General features: G+C 44.0%; 1 protein-coding gene across 1 annotated transcript in view; it reads left to right on the forward strand.

Moving 5' to 3' along the window:
• The window catches only part of AP1G1 (adaptor related protein complex 1 subunit gamma 1), an 803442-nt gene that overhangs the window by 374734 nt on the left and 406652 nt on the right, over positions 1–22056 (forward strand). Inside the window, exons 10-11 of the mRNA XM_078671300.1 lie at positions 7760–7858; positions 8182–8237. Coding sequence (XP_078527426.1) covers positions 7760–7858; positions 8182–8237 — 155 coding nt within the window. The remainder of the gene's footprint in view (positions 1–7759; positions 7859–8181; positions 8238–22056) is intronic.

Consider the following 22056-nt stretch of genomic DNA (forward strand, 5'->3'; position numbering starts at 1 on the left):
TATGACCACATTGGACCATCAAGACACGTATTTCCACGTGCCGATCCATCCTGCACACAGACAGTACCTTCGGTTCTTAGTAGCCGGAAGACATTACCAATTCAGGGTACTGCCATTCGGCTTGAAGTCGGTGCCGAGAGTTTTCACGAAATGCCTGGCGCCAGTGGCGGCTGTGTTGAGGAAGCAAAAACATCAAATATTTCCTTACCTCAACGACTGGTTAGTCAAGGCACCATCAAAGGTACAGGCCAGAGCGTCAACACAGGCCTGCATAGACTTGTTCGCCAATCTAGGATTGACTCTCCACGAGGGAAAGTCAACCCTCCACCCAGCAAAAGTGATCACATTTCTGGGGGCAATATTGGACAAGGAATGCAACAAAGCGTTTCCCTCCGAAGAAAGGCAATTGAGGATTGTGTCCCTCTTCCAAGACTTTGTAAAAAGAAAGTCTCTTTCAGTCCGCAGGTACAAATCCTTGCTGGGCACGAGGTCATCTTGTATTCCCCTGGTACCTTGCTGCAGGCTAAGGATGAGACCATGGCATGAGCAGATCGATCTCCAATGGCGTCAAGCGGAGGGATCCTTCGAAGACACAATATGGGTGACACCAGTGATGGTACAGGCAGCAAAGTGGTGGACACAAAAAGGAAATGTGTCTCAAGGACTGACGTTTCTGGCAAGAGCGGCTCCGTTAGTGGTAACGACGGATGCGTCCTTAAAGGATGGGGAGCTTTCCTTCAGGACCTTCAAGTCAGCGGTCGTTGGAAGGTGCAGGAGCAGCAATTTCACATAAATCTGCTGGAGCTCAGAGCGATCCGCTTGGCATTACTGGCTTTTCTACCAAGGATAAGAGGTTCGCCGGTGTTGGTAAGAACAGACAACACTACGGCGATGCATTATGTGAACAAGCAAAGGGGAACGAGATCTCTCTCCCTGTCTCAAGAAGCCCAGGAGATATGGGAATGGGCTCTTCAGCAAGGCATATCATTGGCAGCAGAACACCTCCCGGGGATCAAAACGTCAAGGCGGATACTCTCAGCAGGCTCAAATCGTCCTGCCACGAATGGGAGCTGGACCAGGGGACCCTGGACAGCGTCTTTCGAAGATGGGGAACACCGATAGTGGACCTCTTCGCGACAAGGGAAAACAGAAAATGCCAGTACTTCGCAAGCTGGCTTCCCCAGAAGGGATCTTGGGGGAATGCGTTTTCCATGGCATGGTCCGGCATCTTTGCCTACGGTTTTCCTCCAATTCCTCTTCTTCCCCGCGTACTGGTGAAGATCAAGAAAGAGCCGTGCAGACTGATCCTGGTAGCCCCGTGGTGGCCCAGACAACACTGGTTCAGGGAACTGCTGCTGCTGCTGTCGGAGGACTGTCCAATTCGGTTGCGTCCGATTCCATCGATTCTGACAATGTCCAAGGGGCAGGTGCTCCATCCGGACCCGAAATCCTTGCGATTAGCAGCCTTTCTCCTGAACACTGAGTTTAGCCATCTCAACATCTCACACGAATGTAGAGAGATCCTGTCCAAGGCCAAAGCGGAGAGTACCAACAAAACCTACAAGATGAAATGGAAGAGGTTTTGTCTGTGGTGTAAGAGGCATAACGTTCACAGTCTTACTGCTGCACCTCATCAAATTATACCTTACATTCTGCTATTGGCAAAGTCAGGATTAGCGCACGCTTCCACCAAGGTGCATTTGGCTGCGTTATCCCGCTACAGGAGGTCATCGTCAGGCCCATCCTTATGGTCATCAAGGATTATCAAGCAATATATGAAGGGGATATTCAGGGTCTTTCCTCCAGTAAAGCCTCCACCACCACTATGAAATCTGAATATTGTACTCTCTCAATTGATGAAGCCACCGTTTGAACCAATACATAGGGCAGACCTGAAGTTCTTGTCCTGGAAGGTGGCTCTTCTCATTGCATTGACTTCAGCGAGAAGAGTAGGTGAACTACAAGCGCTCACTATTCAGGAGCCTTTCTTACAGTTTCAGGAGGATAGAATGATTCTCAGGACAAACCCGAAGTTCATTCCGAAGGTGGCAACTGATTTTCATTTGAACGAACCGTTGGTGTTGAAACGTTTCTTTCCTCATCCGTCAACAGCAGCGGAACGAGTATTGCATTCACTTGACGTTCAGAGATGTATGAAATTTTACTTGAAAGAGACTAAGGCGTTTCGCAAGTCTTCTCAGTTATTCGTCGCTTTCAGCGCACCCAGCAAAGGTTTCCCGCTGTCAAAGAGGGGAATTGCCAGATGGATTTCCAGTGTGATTGTCTACTATCATCAAGCTGATGGAAAGCCTTTGAATGCACGAGTTTGCGCCCATTCCACGAGGGCAGTGGCCACATCCACTGCATTGTTTGGAGGAGTGCCAATCCAGGATATCTGCAGAGCAGCGACCTGGGCATCTACGCACACCTTCACCAGGCACTACTGCTTGGAGTCAGCCGCAGAATCGGATGCGCGGTGGGAGAGGCGGTACTGCGGAATATCATCCAGTAACGGTGAGCCTTTTCTACATCCCTCCATCCGTAATTTCTCTTGTTTGCAAAGTCACATTTTCTATGCGTATATACATATATGAGGTTATGCTTCATTTTCAAATTGTATTGCATGATTATGAAATGTATCTGAGAAATGTGCTTTGTTTTTTCACTGCTCGCTATTCTGATTCAGGCATGTGAATCTATGAAAGTTCCAATATTGGAGTAAGAAAACCAGTTACTTACCTGTAACTTTAGTTCTCCAGTATTGGAAGCTTTCATAGATTCACATGCACCCACCCTCCTCCCCTGAGAGGCTCACCTCGGATTTAGCACAAAGAGTGTGGTTTTATGCACAAATGTGCGAAAAATCTGAGGGGCAGAAGGTTCCTCAGGAGGGTTCAAGAGGGTGAGGAGCTCTGATTGGTTCAGGGAAAAGTTTGGGCCTTTTTTACATAACAAAGGCTATGGGTTGCAAAAGGGAAATGGGCCTAGGCCTCTTTTCAGTTTGCTTTACTACTAAGTACTGCTTTTTTATATACCGTAGACTCCCGTCTCGACGACGGGGAATGATTCAGGCATGTGAATCTATGAAAGCTTCCAATACTGGAGAACTAAAGTTACAGGTAAGTAACTTGTTTTTTTTTTGTACAAAATAATTGTTCATGTTGACAGCTTTGAGGGTTAGGAATAAATAATCTGCTACCCCTTCCCTGGAGTCTTTCCTAAAGCAGGCATTTCGGACTGCTTTAGAGAGAAGGTGGCTTCCATGTGTCAGAGAATTGTATTGTCTGAAAGGAATGAAAGAAGAATCCCCTTCTTGTCAAATGCAAGTCTCTGTGTGACACTACTATGAGCTCTATCACTGTGGTCCAAACTTTCACCTAAGCAAGTCTTGTAGCAATTAATATAATCGCAGTAGATGAGAATATTATTCAACGCTCAAGTGACAGTGACTCTTTTCCATCATACGGTCTGCTTAATGACCACACACTATCAGACGGCAAAGTCCTCAAACTTTTCACCATATGGCTAAAAAAGCAAACTTTCAGCATTATATGCTACCCTTACATACCTTTGTGAAATCACTTATGATATGCTCCAATGTCTATATGGACCATACCTAGCTGGTAATTGCACTCTTTGGTGCCTTCAACTTGTATTCATATCCTGCCAAACTTTGGAAAGGAGGTGAGTGAAGCTGATGTGGTTGGTACAGATTGCAAACTAAATTGATCTGTTTCTTGTAGGTTCAATATGGTAATTAGTGGAGATCATAGAACTTAGAAACTGGGTGGAACTTTAATAAGCATTTCCTATAAAATAAAATCTCTTGGGGCAATATAACAATTGCCTATCCTTGAAGGATCTCCGCTTACTCACAACAACCGTTTTTTATATCCTTCAGCTGAACTGAAACCCTTCCTGTTTGAAAACAGCAATGCTACTGTTGCTCTGGTCATAGTGGGCTCTTCTTTGGGCTAAATTCTGTGCCTCATTTAACTGAGGAATATAAGAGTGATGGATGGAATGCTTGAATTAATTTCAGCCACTGGTAATTACTTGCCCGCACCCCAGTCTTTAATTTGTTTTTGCCCACCATGCCACCTCAGATTAGACCCAAGCAAATGCAAATCAGGCTTCGTCCTGCTCCAATACGAACAGTCCAGTCTAGACTGCTAATTTCAGTCCTTACGTTGGACTGTTCCTATTGGAGCAGGACCAAGAATGATTTGCATGTGGTTGGGTCTAAAATGAGATGGCATGGTAGGCAAAGAAACCAATGGACTGGGATGCAGCCGTAGTAATTAATTATCAGTGTCTGATAGAAATTAAAGCATTTCATCCGTAACAAAAAAAACCCAAAAAACAAATCTTTGTCCATCATTCTATTTCTGCGCAGGGTGAGAGGTTCACCATATGTCGGAAAGGGCTTAAGGTTGTGATACTTGTCTTTAATGATAGAGGGGTGTTTCCCTGATACCCGGAAAGGGATATGTCAGATTAAGTGCTATGTTTAGGTAACCTAAAATGATCAAATCTTCACTTGTGACATTGGCTATTGTTTCTTTTGTTGTCGTTGGGGCATAGAATGAAAATATTGTGTAAGTCTGACTGTAGCGGGTTCCCCGTAGGCATATTACCCTTCCATCATTGTCTCCGAGTAGAATCCAGCCTGAAGGGGAATCCGACTTGAAACAGAATTGCAACACTCCTGATCTTATATTGTGCTGTCAAATGGGATAGCACCTATATTTCAGCCTATGTGTATCTAGGGATACTAAATGTATCTCCCACAGTATATCCTGTTCTCTATTCACAGCGCAATCATTCACCCACCCTCTTAGCTCATCCTTGACCTACAAAGCCTACTTGAGTGGCATGACATTAGCCCTGCAGTGTTCTGAATAATATCAAATCTAAAAAAATTGAAAAACTGCAGAAGTATCTATCAGACCCCATAAAGGTTAACATTTTATCTATTTATGGCAGACAAGTAACGTTGTGTTCTTTTGAATCTCCTCATGATAGTCCCATTGTGTTAGTGTCTTAAAGAATAGGTGGGTAGACTACCTTTTACATGCTTGTAGAAAGGTTAGATTGAAACTGATTGAGATCAGGTGCTCTCTGTGTCAGTCCAAATGCCCACACAAAGTAAGCTCTAGGCCATCTTCGGCACCAGCCATGGAGGTGTGAACCTCCCTTGGAAAGGCTAGAATCGTGCAGCTGCCAATTGAGCAGTTATGTGACCTCAGGGTCTAGTTCGGTTTCCAGTCTTCACTCATGCTGTTCTTTGCTCTGCTGGATGTTTGCCATTGCCATTCCGCTCCTTAATTCTTCGTCGATTCTTCTGGCTTGTCTTTCTCTTATTCCAGATTTTAGTAGCTTGATCACTTCTCTGGAGAGCAGTCGATCATTGACTTAGAAAGCAGTCCAAAGCAAAATGTCCATGTTTACTTGATCTATTTGGCCCTCAGATACTATTTTTGCCACCTTAAGGAGTGTTTGCTTGGCTAGGGTCAATCTGATAATTCCTGAAACAAAGATTGTGGCTCCCCTCCCCTGAATGATGATGGTTCCACTTTATGCACTGCTTTCTAAATCTCTTCCTTGAGTTTCAAGATGTAAATGCTAGTAAAGACAGCTGAAGTCAGATTATACTTAATTTGGTAGTTTTTGTGAGCTCTGAGGGCTTGATCTAGTTCAATAGTGGTGTCTTCCTGGTGTTATAAGAGGAAGCGGAACCGTTTCAGCAGAAATTATTCTCGTTCGGAGTCTAGGACAGATTCTGGAGCTCTTCTACTTTATAAGTTGTTCTGCCTGATCTCTTCTCCCTATCACCACTCTTGTCCTGCAGGGATGGGTGTTGTTTTTTATTAAGTTAAACTACCATAATGTCATGTTTCTTTATCATGGGTGTTCTCCTCGGTCACCACCTTCAGTACTTCTACTCTGCTGTCCTCCTTTTAAGACAAGTGATCCACCCCTTAATGAGTTTGCAAAGTCCTGTCTTAAGGACCCCATTTATTTCCCGAATTCTTCAATCAAGAGGTGAATGTCGCCTTTAGTGTATGTAATCCCTATTCTTCCTCTAGAACTAGATCAGATGAGGTCGCCAGTCAGTGATTGTGTGGAGGGCTTTTTGTATTGATATGAAGGTTTAGGAGTGTTCAGCATGGTTTGTGCTGGGGCCTTTGGGTGTTCTGCCTTTTAGCGATGCCGTAGTAAGGTAGTGGAGAGTATCTAGTTGCTACGGGTAATTGTGTAGATATTCAGAGGAGCCTCTATGGGGCAGTTTCTGTCTGGGTCTCAGATTCATGACATTTGGCTTCCGTATAGCTTTCCACAGTGCATTTTCGTTAGTGGCTCTTAAGACTCATCTCGGGGCTAGCTTATTACTTGTTGCTGTCTCATAGATCCACCCCATTCTTGGCTTCTGGTTGGTGCTTCATGTATGCAGTGAGTCCTTGTCCTAAAATGTTGGCTTGCGGAAATAGCTTTATTTCTGATTCTTTCCTCTGTCCCCTGGAACCTTCTCTCTTTAAAAGGGAGAGGGGTGGAACTGCCTCTGCGCCACTTCACTCTTCCTTTTATTTTATTGTTCTGCGGGTTGTTCCCCCTCTGCTTTCATTGCAAGGTCTTGATTTGTCCATTTGCCCCTGCTTTGAGGTTGTGCATGGTCCAGGATAAGTAGAGCGTTGTCTATGTTTCGAATTGGGTCACCAATCCCATCTTAGTTTCTGCTGAAGTACGGTGGGGAGTCATCTTTGATTCCTCTCCGGCAGTGAAGGGGGCCTAGCAACACAGCCATATTTCCTGGTCTTTGAGCTCTACTCTTGCAACATCTTCAGTTTTGGGAGGTGCTGCACCACAGCGCTACCTCTGGCTGCTGCTTTGAGCCACTCTGCTTTACTGAACCAGTCGGTGTGACAATTGCGTGTGGAAATTCTCCTGGCATCAGGTGCTTGCTGAGGACAAGTCTGCATGTGTCCTCACTGTAGCCTCTCCCCTACCTCATTCTTTTCTTAAGGTACACCTTTTATGCTTCTAAACAGCACACAATCGTGCTTTCATGTATTGAAATAGGAAGGTCACTAGAGGGAGTGGATTATGCTGCATGTAATATTACTGTGGAAACACAGCCTGAAGGGAAATAGCCTGCATTTTGTTAGTAAAACACTTAGTTAAACTATCCTTAGAAAGGTGTCTTTTCTAAGCACTTGAAATCAAGTACTCGATCTAGAATGGAAAGCTGAGTCTCCCTTACCAAAATTCCAGCTCATGACCTCCAAAACACCACATTCGCCAATGGTAAACATTCAGTTCTCTGAGCTTTTTTTCTTGCATCTAAATCAAGCAGAATAAATGTGATAAATGCCAATGCTTAAGGGCTGTGGCTACAGGCAAGTAGTATTTTATCAGCCTTAAATGGGATTCCCAATTCTCCCCATTATTTACTTGTGCTAAATTAAGTCCAAAAAGTGCTTTGGCTGTTGGCGTCCAATGTCTGTCCTTTGTTTTTTTTAAGGAAGTAATATAATGCAAATGTATTATGTACAGCTATCTATATTCATATTGCTGTGAATGGACAATCATCCGTTATTGACAACTGTTACATTTTCACCGTTACTGCTGGTTCAGTCTAATTACTGTCAAACTGTGAGTAAATTGGGCAGTGAAGAAAACAGTTGTCAGAATCTTTCATTTAATTTCTCTGCTCTCTCCAGTAGTCTAGTCTAATCACATCTCATCTCATCTCTTTCAGGTCGCAACAAATACAGAAACAAGTAAAAATGTGGGAAATGCTATTCTGTATGAGACAGTTCTTACCATCATGGACATAAAATCTGAGAGTGGTTTACGAGTAGGTGGTATTTTATTGCTCCACTTTTGGTCACATTTGTTCTTAGTTAACATATTAGAAATCTGTGTTCCATTATGCTTCGTGTTTGACCTAATTCAGTTTTACTCACCCACCCACATTTCCTCTTTATGCATGGATTTACACCTTCCCTCATACCCCCTTCTCTGTTGATTTATGCGTCCTCCCATCTTATGTTTCACTTCTTATGTATGATGTATTTATTCAGTGTACGTTGGAATTAAATTGAAATAATGCAAAGATATGCATATCCTCCGGTCGGAAAATGCACCTTGATTGCTGACCAAATGTACTCTTTCCCACAGGTGTTGGCTATAAACATTCTGGGCCGTTTCTTGCTGAACAATGATAAAAATATCAGGTAACTAAAACATTGGTTTATCTGTTTATTTGTGTGTGGAGGTCTTTGTGCAGTGAATAGTTGAGTAATATGTTGTGGGCTATTGTTTTGAACACGCCTGCACGTTTCTTTTTGTGTTGTAATTTAATCCTAGGGAGACTATCCATTATGACAGTTGAAGTTTAAGTGAATTTAGGATGGTCTCCTAATTCTTCTCTTGTAACAGACTACAGTCTACCAGTAGTTCCAATGAAAGTAGTTATGTTTCTCTATTTGTTTTTTTGATCCTGAAAAGTAGTACAAAAATAAGTTCAGATGTCTATACCATTCAGATTGAATTGTTGGTATGTTGCCAATTGGTGCATCCCTCTTTACTTAAAGAGAAAAAACCTGTCTTTTTAATAGACCTAAAATTGTAGCACCCTGGCTGCTTAAGAAGTATAAATCACTATAACGGCCCAATTGTCTTGCAAAACAGAGCCTTAGCTGGACTCCGTGATGTCAGCTGTGAGAAAGAAGCATAGTTTTTCACTATAGACTTATGTTCCACCCCTCCCTCTACCCTGATATTGAAATCCTGCTTTTTGGAGGTGGGGCAGGAGGCCTTATTGGTCTCTAAAGTCATTAATGGTTCCATTGATTCAGCGAAATTGGCCATATCTTAATACTACAGTGGCATCTCTGAGACGTTTCCTGTGTCTGTGCTTAGGTTCTTTATGTTCTGGATACACTGTTGAAGATTACGGGATTCTCCCGTTTGGAGCCCATACAGATGAAGTGGAGACTAGGAAGTGAAAAGAGATTTTACATATCTCAATCCGAGCGAGAGGACAGTCTTTTTCCATCTGCGGCACAAGCTTAAATCCCCTCAATGGTCATTCCAGCATTACCCATTATTGCCCCATCTACATGTATCCCCTTCCTGTATATTTTTCAAACCAACCAATCCATAACAGTCTTAGGTGAACAGTTTAATAATAATCCACTAGATCAGGGTCAGCTGGTGATTCCCACTCGACCCACCCCCCAACATAGCTCCCTTAAAGTCAAAAGCTTTGTTGAAACTTTGGCCCTATTACCCACCCTTATAAATATGATTAATTACTTTGTAGGTGCAATTTTTCTTTTCCTGGAATCGTCACTGGGAATGCCTGGAAAAGGTTAAACTGACATGGTAATACATTCACCTTGATGGTATTGATATGATCTTCCGATTAGACACTCCACTTATAATAAGAAGGTCCCCAGGATGTGCATTGGAATCTACCATAGTTTCAGGTCCCCGATAGGAAAAAACGTAATATATTAATAAGTGGATGTTGGCAATAGCATCTTGGAATAAGTGAAATAACGATATTGAGTGCAGCCATTTAAGTTCTGCATGAATAAAGGAATATGTGATTGATAGTGAGAAGATTTTCTTTTGACTGTTCAGATTGACCTGTTAAAGCGATGTTCTAAGATTACAAGACACATGTTGGCATGGGTTCTTATCATTGGCTTAAAGATTGAAAGAAAATGAACAGTACATTTGGCAGTAATTTCTATTTTTCACTTGCAACGCTGGTCTTTATCTAGAGCAAAGACCTTGTACACTATATCTCTGTGTCTACCAGTCATGTGTTCCCCAACTGGATTCTAAGTCTCTTGTTCACCCTAGCGCATCATAAGTGTTCTTTGAGGAATGATCTGTATAAGGAGCCCATACTAAATTTAGATTGCTCCAAAACTCAGTCTCCCATTGAGTCTTTAGCCACATCTTGTAAGAGTGCTATCCGAAAGGTGTCTTTTGTAGATTTCAGCTTGCAGGTATTGTGTATTGTCATCTTCCCCAGATTGTCTACTAAGTCAAAAGATAAGAGTCTATTCTGTGTCTCCTGAATCTCCCCACTATTACCATCCAGAAAGGCCTAACAAATATTGCCAGGCGTCAGTTTTTGGAGCTGTTGAGGCCTACAGTTGTGTTTATTCCTAATTGGTCTTTACTAAGCAAAGTTTGTCTCTTATGAAAATATAATTTAGTTTTGCATTGTAGGATCCTCGCAGATAGTCATAAACCTAGAATAGTTCCGCCTAGGCATAGGGACCCCGTAACACTAGTTTTATGTATGAAAGTCAGTCTGTAGTTGTAGGTAGACACTCCATTGTTAGTCTGGTGGCCTCTCCTCCAGTATATAGACAGCACCGATTTACTAGCATTGTTTCTAAGCGTGAAAAACCCCATTTTAAAAGGCCGTACGACCACATTGCAGAATTTAGCTGAAGGTGTGTGTTACAGTATCCAAATAACCTTTTGCCTTCTCTCTGGTAGGGGGAAAAGTGCAGGGAAAGGGTGCCTGTCATGCCACAGAGTAAACAAGCAGCTTCCCTGTTTCAGCATACACTGTACCAGCAGTTTGCCTGTCTTGTGCTTAGAGGATTTTTTTTCCTTAGATTTTACTAATGCATTGACGTTTTTCTATCTTTATTCAATGTCTTCAAATACCATCTGCCTTTTTCCCATTTTTTAACATTGAAAGAAATTTTCACTGAAAAAGTGCGTTCTCTCTTTTCAAAATGCCTTTCATGTGGAAGACAAAACAGCTGCATCAGGTCCTTACGCAGTCTGTGTGGTGTGCCTTCAACCAATGCATTCAATAGAAGAGAGGAAATCTGGCTTAGAGGGAAACTAGAAGATCTCGAGGCAGAAGAAGAGAGCCAGAAACCAAAACGGAGAAACAAAGAGGGCTCCTTTTTCTGACACTACACTCATGAAAGACTCCGATGGAGGGAGATCAAAAGAGAGTATGGGAGGGAAACATAGTTTCCTTCATTCTAAACTTGCTTGCCACGCACAGGAGCAGCAGTCCACGTCGAGATCAACATGCTCCCCATCGAGAAGTTCAACGAAGACTTGTTTCTTGATGTAATGCATTTCTGTGAAATTGTCTGTTTGGACTAACATTCGGCTAATATTCATTGGTGTCAGGAATGCTCAGAGGACTAGGGGGACTGCTTTCATTTCTAGGAAATTTATATGGTAGAGAAGTTATTTTTCTGACCACAGTACTTGAATGGTTTGATCTGGAAAAGGAGTTTGGTTTGGTGAGTCTTGATGGAAGGGAACTCCTTTTAGGAGATTCAGTCGGCAACACCACCATTCTAGTGATTATTTTGACTATATAGAAATACTTAATATATTCTCCCAGTAGTCTTCCCATTGAGACCATTGATCCTCTAGGCACTGTTAAGGTGGTCTCGTGTGGAGTTGACTGGAGCAGAAACCGGGGAACAATAGCGGGAGCCCTTTTGGGGAACCACCGATAACAACAAATGTCTGGGCACTTAATAAGGCAAAATCATGCCCTGCCACCCCATTAATTAATGGGTTGAGGGAGCCAGTAGGAGAAAAAATAATCTCACGAAGCAGCATGGACGGGGCGACAACTAAAACATTAGCGCCGAATATGGAGAAAGCTGCAGTTAGTAACAGCCAGCCACTCTGCTCAATTATACCATCGCCATCATTATTAATAGAGAACTCCACAGTGACAGAGGACACCCTGGACCAACAATCAGGGTACTCTGGCGTTACAACAGCAATCGTGTTTCACCCAGAGTATATATCAAAGGGACGGGCTGATACACTAAACAGGGGTAATATCTTGCGTTTACTGAGGTCTATTAACACGCTAAAAAATATCAAAACCACCGACCTGGAGTCAGTCGAGTTTATAGACTCAGCCGATTGCCCAGGCTTAGAGCTAACGAAAACAGTATGGGCCACACCAGACCTGGCCGAGAGAGTCCTAAAAAAACAGAAAAGGTTCAACGAATGGGGCATTAAACTTCAGCTAATAGCAAAACCAAGGTATCCTGACCCACTACTGGCCGAGTCAAAGCGCCAAGATGAAAAACGCGGCCATGAACAACTGAGCCCGCGATTACTCTCGGTACTGAGAGGGGCTCGTAGTAACAGTATAGAGTATAGGGGTAACGGAGAATATAACGTACCTAGGGCACACGTGGAGATAAGTAGATCCATGCTGGAGTGGAGCAGGGTAACGAGGACAATTAAAATCAAAACTGGAAGACCGTGACCTTTTAAGCATAACATACCACCAAAAAAAAACTTTTTGAAAATCTGTTCGTGGAACATCAACGGGCTGGGAGATAAGATCTTGGACCCTGAACTGCTAATTTATCTGCAGAAATTTGATATAATCTCACTCCAGGAAACATGGAGCGTACTACCAACAGCACTGCATGGCTTCAACATGCTCTACCTACCTGCAATCAGAAGCACTAAATTTGGCCACAACAAAGGAGGATTAGTCACATATACCTCCATAAGCAGCATATAAGCAATAGAACTGTTACCATATAATTTAGCACCACCAAATGAAATGCAAGTATGCCGAATCACCCTGCAGGGGAAGATAAACAAGGAATACTTAATACTGGTAAACCTCTATCTACACCCACGCGATAAAAATAAAGGGAGTCAACAACTAAAGGAGGAGCTGATGAAAATAATAACAGATGAGAAAACAAACAACTGGATAATTACAGGAGATTTCAACCTAAACATGCTGAGGAGACAAACTGATGACATCAACACAGAGGAGGACCCATTTGCATGGGAGGAGACGCCCCAAGACATTAATACAGACGGAAGACTCACAAACACCTCAAAAAGTCTGTCATTCTTAGAGCAGCTGGGCGCACGAGCATTAAACGGTAGATACCCTGGAGATCGCCCGCAAACAGCTACATTTAATAATGCAGCAACGAGGTCAACAATCGACTACACCTTCTGCTCTCGCTGCATGTTCACAAAAGTAAAAAACTACTGTATCGGGAGCGAAGAATGCAGCGACCACTTACCCCAGGAAATCACGGAAGACGAGCCATCATTACACAAACTGCCCCAAGTAAATATAATCTGCTCAGAATACACAAACAACGAGAGAAGAGTAAAATGTAGTACCAACGACCCTGAGGGACTACTAGCTCGAGCAAAACAACTCTGGGAAGAAGGGAAATCAGTTACCCCCGATATAATCGGAGGCTGGGAAGCATTTACAAAAGCCTTACGCAAAAGGTATGGAGATACAAAGATCCGCTCTGGAAACGGGAGAACAACGTCCCAGAAAAATCCACACCCTGGCTCTAATCCACGGAACAGAGCCAAATTAAAAAAGCTAAAAACTCGGATAAATCTCACATTGCGGAGGCTGAAGAAAGATCCCTCGGCCTTACACGAGTTGAGGTCGCTAAAAGCCACTCGTAAAAAACTGATTTGGCAAAATAAAAAGGAAATTGAAGAATCCCTGTGGGCCAGACTCCTGTATGATGTCAAGAACAATAATAGTGCACAATTTTGGAAGAAGATAAATGCCCTATCAAATCCGCTAGGCCAGTGCATCAGCTCCAATGTTACAGAAGAAGCATGGATAATCCACCTCGAATCCCATTTTAACAAAGATCAGACCCTCCAAATCGATGCAAATATCCATGAGTCTAACATGGAACTCCGACCGCTCCATGAAAATCTCAATGCATGTCTTGGACAGAACTCCACAATCACAAACATCCAAGTTCAGAAAAGAATCTTGAAAGGCAGACGAGAAGGAGCTCCTGGCCCCAATGGGATTCCGCCCATATTATTCAAACAAGACCCCGCATATTGGGCTACAGTTCTAAAACCAATATTTGAAAGAATCCTGCAGACGTCAACATTACCATCATCATGGAGAGGCTCAATAATCTCTCCCATATACAAAAAAGGCAACAGGAACGATCCCAAGAGCTATCGGCTGGTAGCTCTTTTGGATAACGAGGCCAAATATTATGCCGGGGTACTTCTTCAAGAATTAACATGGGCCATGGAAATCAAAGCAATACCCTACAATCAAACCGGCTCTGTAGGGACATGGGCACTGCCACTAACATCTCTGCCCTCTCACTAATGATAGACGCAGCACTTACAACTAAACAGCCTCTGTACATCTGCTTTATCGACTACAGTTCAGCATTTGACCATATAAACCGAAATATTCTGTGGCAAAAATTAAAAACATTAGGTATTCCATCATTGCTACTAAGACAGCTAATCCTTCTGCACAGTAACACCTGGATACAAGTAAAGTTGGGGGCAGGTGACCATCTATCGAAAAAGATGAACACAACCTCAGGACTAAAACAAGGGTGTGTATTAGCCCCCACACTATTCAATCTATTTATGGCTGAACTCTCAGTTCATCTCAATGGAAGCAATGCGCATGCACCAAAGTTAGGTGGTCACCAGCTATCTAATCTCCTATATGCAGACGATTTAGTACTTATCAGTCGGACACCCATAGGATTGCAAAGTCTGCTGGACATCACTTCTCAATACTCAGATACTAACAAACTAAGCATTAACCAAGACAAAACAAAAGTTATGTGTATAAATTACCGGAAAACAAAAACAAAACACAACTGGCACTTGGCAAAATGCAAGCTTGAAGTCGTACAAGACTACAAATATCTGGGGTTTATGATCGATAGTAAAGGCAATTACAAAGTACAATTTGAGGCAATAAAAAAAGAGGGGGCTTATGACAGCAGTAGCACTAAGAAACCTGAAGAACATAACCGCGGGCCCGAGCTTCCTCCCTCTGACCAAGGTGATACAGGCCAAACTCATACCATCCATCACCTATGGAAGTGAAGCCATGAGAGGGAGGGATGCGGAAACATTAAATGGTACCATCGCCAGAGCGCTAAGAATTATATACGGGCTGCCACGATACACATCTCCAGCGCAAATGAGGCTGGAATTTGGTATACAAAAACAGGAGCTGGACTGGAAAGGGGCCTTTGTTAAAACCTGGTTTAAGATCAAAAAAGGCAACCAGAATCTTTAAATTTCTATCTGTGGAGAGAACTAGAAACGAAAGTAACTTGCCCAGCCAGACTGTTCTTGGAAACTGCACTGGACCAGTTGGGCTTACGGCAACTCTGGGCAACGCCTGTGACCATGGCAAGCTACAAGAAAATCGTAAATAACACTGTTAAAAAAGAGTCCATCTTACAGGACAAAGCGGCCTTGACTGAACGTTCGCATGGCTGGCTCACTATACAATCTTATAGTAAAGCGACTCCTCAAGCTTACCTCCTCTCTAATTTTTCCAGAACCACCAAAGAGAAGTTTCTGAAATTTCGGTTAGGTCTGCTGCCGACAGCATACCACCTGCCCCCTTGGCTGCGCCCTCCAAAGCCAGCAGTTTGCCGTCTTTGTGGGGAAGGAGAGGAGGACATAGTCCACATTATAACCATTTGCCGTGAGCTGATGCAGGAGCGCCGGCAACTACTCAGACCAATTTTCAACAAAAACCAAATACGGTCTTGCAGACAAGCGGTGCTTGCAAGCTTCTCTGGCCAAGATACTCAACTAAGCTGCTGTCTGGTAAAGTTTTTAATCGCAGCTGACCTACATTTTAAAAAAAAGTGCACACAATGGCAACAGTGTTTTAAGCATACAATATCAAGTTTTTTTCTCCACACCCAAGCCTCAAAGGAAACTATCGAAAGGCCAACTATATGACATACTTTGCATAAACCAACGGAAGCCGAGGCAGCATTATGCACTTTAAATTGGCGCATCTCGGTCTGTCATCATTCTGAAGCTAAGACTTTAATAATGGGGGTACTTTTATCTCACGGACTGCTACTAATATTTGCTGGCCGAAGTGAAGGAACAAGATTATGGATTATCGAGGCCGGGGGTGTGGACTTTCTTCCCAATCTTAACGCATGTTTCTGTTTAACTATGGCTATCCGCTTTTTTTATAAAGAAAATTCGAGGTTTTATTGTTTATAATTGTGGGTCAATCGTTGTAATGGTTTTAATTAACTGCACAATAAACTTATTACTTACTTACTCGTGTGGAGTTGCGCATTGGGGATTAGGTAAATGAGAGAGGTCTTGGACACCAACAAGGAGGAGATCTGACGAGCTGTGTTAAAGGGTTTGAGGAGTGAAAGGTGGCACTTCTCCCCTTTTAGTGTTTAGAGTTGCTCCTTAATAATTTGGAATTTGTACTGGTGATGATGTTGAAACTTTTTCTACATTGATAGTCAGTGTAACAGTTTGGCTGTTGTGTTGAAGTCCATTTGTGTGTGATGATTGTGTCTGGTCACCATGTACTCCAAATGAGAGAAACAGATTATTTTAGGGCGGAGATGTGGGCTATTACCGCAGTTCACTTGGAGAACGCCCTCTGAGCGGGGTTCATTCCAAATTGTAGGACTTTGCATTGCAAATGGGTCTTGCAGACTACAAATCTGAGAAACTTTATTTTATTGCTCCTGGAATGTGGAAATAAACAGCCTGCAAATCTACGAAACACATCCACTCTCCTTTCATGAGCTACGTATAGATTTGATGCAAGGTCCGCATTCTGAATCTCTCCCTTTTGACCCATTTGTTTGTTTGTCCTAGGTCACAAGTAGGTGTGAATTCTTCCTTTGTTCCCCTTCTTGGGGAACAAAAATATCTGGACTAAATGCCTGTTCCTCTTTGAGGGGGATGAATGGTTTCTGTTGTATTATTTTAGAAGAGGATTGTACTTTAGATTAAAAAGGTGTAGTTGCAATTTTGGTGCTTGTTTTGGAGGGATTGATGGAGGTGGAGCTTTGATTTGAAGAGCATAGCCAGACCTGACAATTTGTAGGACCCATGTATTTGTCTGTTGTTGGTTTCCACTCTGTCAGATGGTCTCGTTCACTGTTTTGACATAGGCGTGATTTTGATTGTGATCTCGGATGTTCATGATTTTGTTTACCTCTTACTCTACTATTTTTTCGAGAGTTTTGCCTGTTGTTGACCGTGAGATTGAGAGTAAGAGGACCCTTTACGGAGTAGAACCCTATGTCCTGGTTAGTCCTCGACAACCTCCCACAATCCCCTCTCCTCACCCTACATAAAGCGGCACGGCCCGAACTCCTTCTAGATCATCCTCCCCACTAATCTCTCACCCAAAGCGAAAAAAAAACTCAAACACAAATTGATCAGGCAATTCCCTGAATCCCTTTTCGCTGACATATATCACTGTTCCGCCAAAGCGCAAGTAAAAATGGACCTTATCTTCCACACAGAAATGCCCGGCAATTGGAACTCCACCCTGAGATCACAACTACACATCACCAAAACTACCAAGACTCGCCATAGCTGCAAGCTATCATTCTCTACCCACAACCGCCTGCCCCACCTTGGGAACACCTCTGTGACCATCTACTCCAACGGCACAGTCCTGATCCAAGCCAACCATGCCAACCTTGAGGCATTTGATCTCCTCTTCCCTTCCCTACTGACTAACAGCACCCATGCACAGCTTCCCCTTCCAACGCTGCCCCCACCCACCCAGGAATCCAGTCCCCCCAACTGAACATCCTCCCCATCCCACCCCCTGCCATCACAAGCACCTACGCTTCAACTATAACCCTCTCCAATCCCTCCACCTCCCAAGTATATGACACCTACTCCTGCACTAGTCCATCCTCTGAAACAACCCCCTGTGCAGATCCACCCCCAAACACCACCAGGCGACCTCAATACTCACCCCATATCTCCCAATCACTAGCCTACACCCACCTGCAATAAAACACTATCACAACACGTCCCCCCTCATCCCACGCCTTTTCCCATAACCCTAACCGACAACACTACTACCAACAAAAGACAACACTCCCAATTCCTCTCCATGCCCAGGAGACTCTACCCAGAACCAACCCACCTCCCCTCAAGAAGAGATGGGCTGCGTCTCTCCCGTATTGACAGTCAAGTCGCTATTATAATTCAGGGCCTGAATCTCATCCTAACCAACCTCGCGACACTCCTTAGTCCCCCCCCTTAAACTCACTGTACTACCATCTCGCCCCCCTCCCCACCCACCCCAGCCTTCCCAAAGACCCGCTCCCCAACCAGTCCTCCTGCCCTCTCCCGATTCCCTGCCCAGAGACCGAATAGAACTACAGAAGCCATGTCCTCTGAGGAAGCGATCGAGCTGGCCTCATCATACACCCTCCCCTCCACTCACACCCTGCAATCCACGATTCAGGTGATCACCGGATTGAGAGGTGAGCTTTCATTCCCGAAACCCCCCCAGGCCCCCAGCTTCCTTCATCAACATCCCGACTGCTTCCCTAACAACGGAACCTAAAAAAGAGAACCCCCGCACTAACTGCATGCTCATAAACTGCAGATCTGCCTCGAAACATGCCACTGAGCTAGCAGAATCCATCCTTAACCACGACATAGATATAGGCTTCATCACTGAGGCCTGGCTCAATGACTCCTCTCCTCCTATCATGGACATGCTCGTACCCCCTGGTTTCTGTATCATCAACAAAGATAGAAAAGACCAAAAAGGCGAAGGCCTGGCAATCATTCACAACACACCCTGTCAGTGTGCGAAGTTGATACCTTCAACTACAACTCCTTTGAATGCCTAACCGCCAACATCAAAACCTCTAACAACAATCTATTACACTGCCATCTATTGTACCACCTCCCCAGGCAACACCACCTCGTTCGCAGAACACTTATCGGACCTGATCGGCCACTGCTCTCTCCGAGACAGCAACAACCTAATTCTGGGAGACTTCAACCTCCACTGGAATGATAAAAACAGCGCTCCAGTACAAACCCTACACGAGCTATTACACTCTAACAACCTAATCCAGCACTGCTCAAAAGAAACTCATAATAAAGGGTCAATCCTAGATGCCATCCTCTCCCAACCTGACACAATCACCATAGAACACATCCTTCTGGTCGACTGGTCAAATCACCACCTAATCCTATTCCACATCTCACAACCGATCATGTGTCAACCTCCCATCAAAGATCCCACGACATGGTCTAGAAACCTATCGCAGATCAACACAGCTGACTTAGAAGAAAAAATGAACTCCCTCCTGCCCATCTCCCCGGATGGCCTCTCAACTACAGAACTCACATCCCACTACAACATAACCATGTCCTCCATCTTGGACCATCTAGCTCCAATGAAACTGAAAAAACCCCGGAACATCCCCTCCAGATCCTGGTTCAACAAGGACATCAAAGATGTAAGGAGACATCTTAGAGCCACTGAACGTCTCTAGAGAAAGAACCCCTCCTCCAGCCTCTGCGAAGAACTTAAAACGGCAAGAAGACAGTACAAAAAACATATCAATAATGAAAAAAACTACTTTTTCTCCAAAGCTCTGGACAAGGCTAAAAACAGGCCAAGAGAGCTCTTTAACATCATAAAAAAACAAATATCCCACTACCCACGTCCAGGCCTCCAAAGACTCATGTGACAGCTTTGCCAACTTATTTAGTGAAAACATCACCAAGATCGAACACTCTCTTGACATCAACCTCCATCCTGCAGGCAAAAACTGGTCCCCAGCAATCAAAACCATCTTGATCGAACGACCCAAAAGTACCTGGAGTTACTTCGACCCTATACCGGAAGTCGGGATTCTTAATTTAATCTCCTCCTCCAAGCCCTCATCCCACACCCTCGATCCTTTACCCTCGCATATGGCCAAAAAACTGAAACTCTCCCTAGCACCACTCTGGTGTGAAATCATAAACCGCTCCCTAAAAACAGGCACCATACCAGACTGCCTCGAAGTTGGCCAAGTCACACCTCTTCTAAAGAAACCAGGCCTAGACACTAATGACTCGAACAACTTCAGACCTGTCTCCAATCTTCCCTTCCTAGCCAAAATCCTCGAAAAATGCGTTCATCCGACAACTGAACTAACATATCGACAATATTAATCTGCTAGACAAACGCCAATCGGGCTTTAGAAAAGGCTGCAGCACCGGAACTGCAATCCTTAAGATCGTGGATGACATCCTCAACTCCCTTGACTCTGACCATTGCTGCCTCCTCATCCTCCTAGATCTATCAGCAGCCTTTGACACGGTGGACCACAGTCTTCTCAAGGCTCTCAAGGACCGCGTAGGTGCAGATGAGGTGGTCCTTCAATGGTTCTCCTCCTTATTTCAAAACCGCTCCCAAAGGGTAAAAATCAAATCCTTTTCATCTGACCTACCCATTAACAGAGGTGTCCCTCAATTATCCATTCTCTCCCCATCAATTGTTCAACATTTATATGGAAACCCTCACCACCATTCTAAAAAAGGCCAACATCCCCTTCCATCTATATGCAGATGACACTCCGATCTACTTGGAAACCTCCTCCTTCAATGACATTCTAAGACTCAACAATACTCTCAGAGAGGTTCAAAAATGGTTATCAGCAAACCACCTTAAACTCAATCAGGGGAAAACCGAATTCCTCCATCTCCAACAAGGAAGAAAATCCGCAAATCATTGAATGGCTGAAAGCAATCGATGCTCTCAACGGTAACCTCACCTTGGCAAGCTCTATAAAATCACTTGGAATCACCCTTGATCACAAGCTAACCATGACCAACCACATCAAGAACTCCGCAAAAAGTGCCTTCCTCAACCTGAAGCTTCTCAACAAAATAAAACCCCACATTCCACCCTTGGACCTCAAACAAGCCGCCCAAACACTTGTGTTGTCCAGGCTCTACTACGGAAACGCAGTCCTCTCTGGGACAGCTCTCTCCCACCTAGCGCCACTTAAAACAACCCTCAATGCAGCTGCCAGAATGGTCACCGGAGTAAAGAAATACGACCACATTTCTCCCGCTCTCTGAGAACTAAAATGGCTCCCAGTGGAATTGCGCGCCAGCTTCAGAACTGCATGCCTCACGCACAAAGCCCTGCACACAGGGAAACCAGAATACTTAGCCTCTAAACTTAAGAAAGCCTGCCAGTCTAGAAGTCTCAGGAGTTCCAACTCCCTCTTACTCATCCCCCTGAAAACACGCAAACAAAAATCCGCAGCCCGCTCCTTTGCAGGAAACACACCCAAAATCTGGAACTCCATCCCTGTGCCCATCAGAACTACCCCTCCTTTGCAAAATTCAAAAGCCTCCTAAAAGTCCTCTACCTCAACCGTGCCTTCCCGAACTGAAATCCGTGACTCTCAAGCCTCCAGCCATCAGTCATCTGGAAATGCGCATCCACCGCCTACCTCACCCCCCTCTCCCCAACCCGTTCGCCTTGCTCCATTGCCGCTCAGAGAAATCTCTCGGCCTTAATCTTTGTCCATGTATCGAGATTACCTCTAACCCTCTCTACCTCAACGGCGCACCTTGGACCCCTAGACCTCTCTACCTCAATGGTGCACCTCGGACGCTCATCACAATTGTAATCTTTTGAACACTTATGAACACGTATATGATTATGATTTCTTTCCCTCCTGTTGTAAAGCGCTCCGATACCCCCGGGTCTGGTCAGCACTATAGAAAACTTCTTAAATAAAAAAAAATAGTAATAAAACATGTGAAAACCAGACAGAACAGTAAATTCATGATCTTTAACAGTGCTTCTGGTTTTAAAGTTGTTCGCCTGAGCCAAGAGGTTTGATGAAGCGATGTTCCTTGGCAGTATGGAGTCGCTGCTAAGTCTGCTGAATTTGTTTCTGCAATGTTAGACTGGTTGGAAACTGTCCCTCCTGGATGATTTCCAAGAAGTCCTGATTCCTCCCCTCAGCAAGAAGACACTTCCATAACATTTTCATGTCTGCCTAGCCGTGCCAAGGCACTTGATGATTTAAAATCCACAGCTGTATATGTGGATGGTAATGCACTGTGATGTAGTATTCTTTAAAGAGGTGACTCTTGGGCTCTTTCCTAAATTGTTGCATCATTTGGACATTCCTGATGGATACAGTGCTGTTGTTCCAGATCCTGGGTGCATAGATGGATGAGGCCTGCATA

The sequence above is a fragment of the Lissotriton helveticus genome, chromosome 12, assembly GCF_964261635.1.
Source record: "Lissotriton helveticus chromosome 12, aLisHel1.1, whole genome shotgun sequence".
Taxonomy (NCBI): Eukaryota; Metazoa; Chordata; class Amphibia; order Caudata; family Salamandridae; genus Lissotriton; species Lissotriton helveticus.